Genomic DNA, 1,052 nt, shown 5'->3' with positions numbered 1-1,052 from the left:
CTACAAATATGAGGCAGTCTCCTTTTAGGATTACAGCCTTGGAAACCCCACAGGGCAGTGCTCTTCTGTCCTAGAGCATTGCTAGGAGATAGAATCAACTTGAAATCAATGGATATTCTATTGATCTGGAATTTATTCAGATAGAAGAGGTCATTTAACTTAGTATTTACACCCAAAGACTTAACTACTGCTCCAATAATGCTTTTCTTTAGGAGTAATAGAAGTTTCCCCACGACACCTTCTATGTGAAGTTACCCCCAACCCATGATGACCCTATGCACAATGGAACAAAATACTGTCCAGTTTTGTTTTATCCCCACAATCGGTTTTATGGATTGGACAGGGTTCCATTGTGATCCAAAGAGTTTTCATCAACTGATTTCATAAGCAGGCCTCCAGATATTTCTTCCTAGTCTGTCTTAGTTCAGAAGCTGCAAGGAAACATGCACAATGTCATAGCAATGCTCAAGTCATCTCTGACAGGCAGGTAGTAGTTGTGCATGAGGTATGTTGGCCAGAAATTGACCTTGGATCTCCTGTAAGGGAGGTGAGAAATACAACACCCAATCAAAGCACAGGACCTTCATATACTACATTTATATAATACTGTGGACCCAATGTAGCAGGTATATTTTCTTTTTTTCATCCTGCCTAACTGAGGCCTAAAAGACAAAGATTATAAACAATCAACAACAGGTCACGTCAGAAATTCAAGCTCCTCTCCTACCCATCAACTCTGCAGTCTACAGGTTCATGATGCCCCTGGCTTGACGCTCAACTCTCACAAGCAGATAGACCCACATATTCTTACCTGTAACTGGAAGAAATACTGGGATGTTTTTGGGTCCTTTGGCAGTTCCTGCAAACAAAGATAGTTGTCGTTGTTGTTTTGTGCTGTCGAGTCATTTGAGACTCATAGTGACCCTATGTACAACAGCTCTAAACTGTGCTCTGTCCTGTGCCAATCTCATTGTCTCCAACACACTCATCCTGGTTGTCCCAGTCACCAAATCAATCCACCTCCTAGAGGGTCTTCCCTTCCTGCTCTGTCC

The 1,052-nt window shown here is 42.3% G+C and overlaps 1 protein-coding gene across 1 annotated transcript in view; it reads right to left on the bottom strand.

Annotated features, from left to right (window-relative positions):
* Positions 1-1,052, bottom strand: part of STAB2 (stabilin 2) — a 251,479-nt gene that overhangs the window by 65,269 nt on the left and 185,158 nt on the right. Inside the window, exon 45 of the mRNA XM_006888578.1 lies at positions 812-859. Within this exon, the coding sequence (XP_006888640.1) occupies positions 812-859 (48 nt within the window). The remainder of the gene's footprint in view (positions 1-811; positions 860-1,052) is intronic.

This window comes from Elephantulus edwardii, unplaced genomic scaffold (assembly GCF_000299155.1).
Source record: "Elephantulus edwardii isolate Elephantulus edwardi_28Jun2011 unplaced genomic scaffold, EleEdw1.0 scaffold00068, whole genome shotgun sequence".
NCBI lineage: Eukaryota > Metazoa > Chordata > Mammalia > Macroscelidea > Macroscelididae > Elephantulus > Elephantulus edwardii.
The sequence above is the reverse complement of the archived record's forward strand: the minus strand, read 5'-3'. Positions and strand labels throughout refer to the sequence as shown.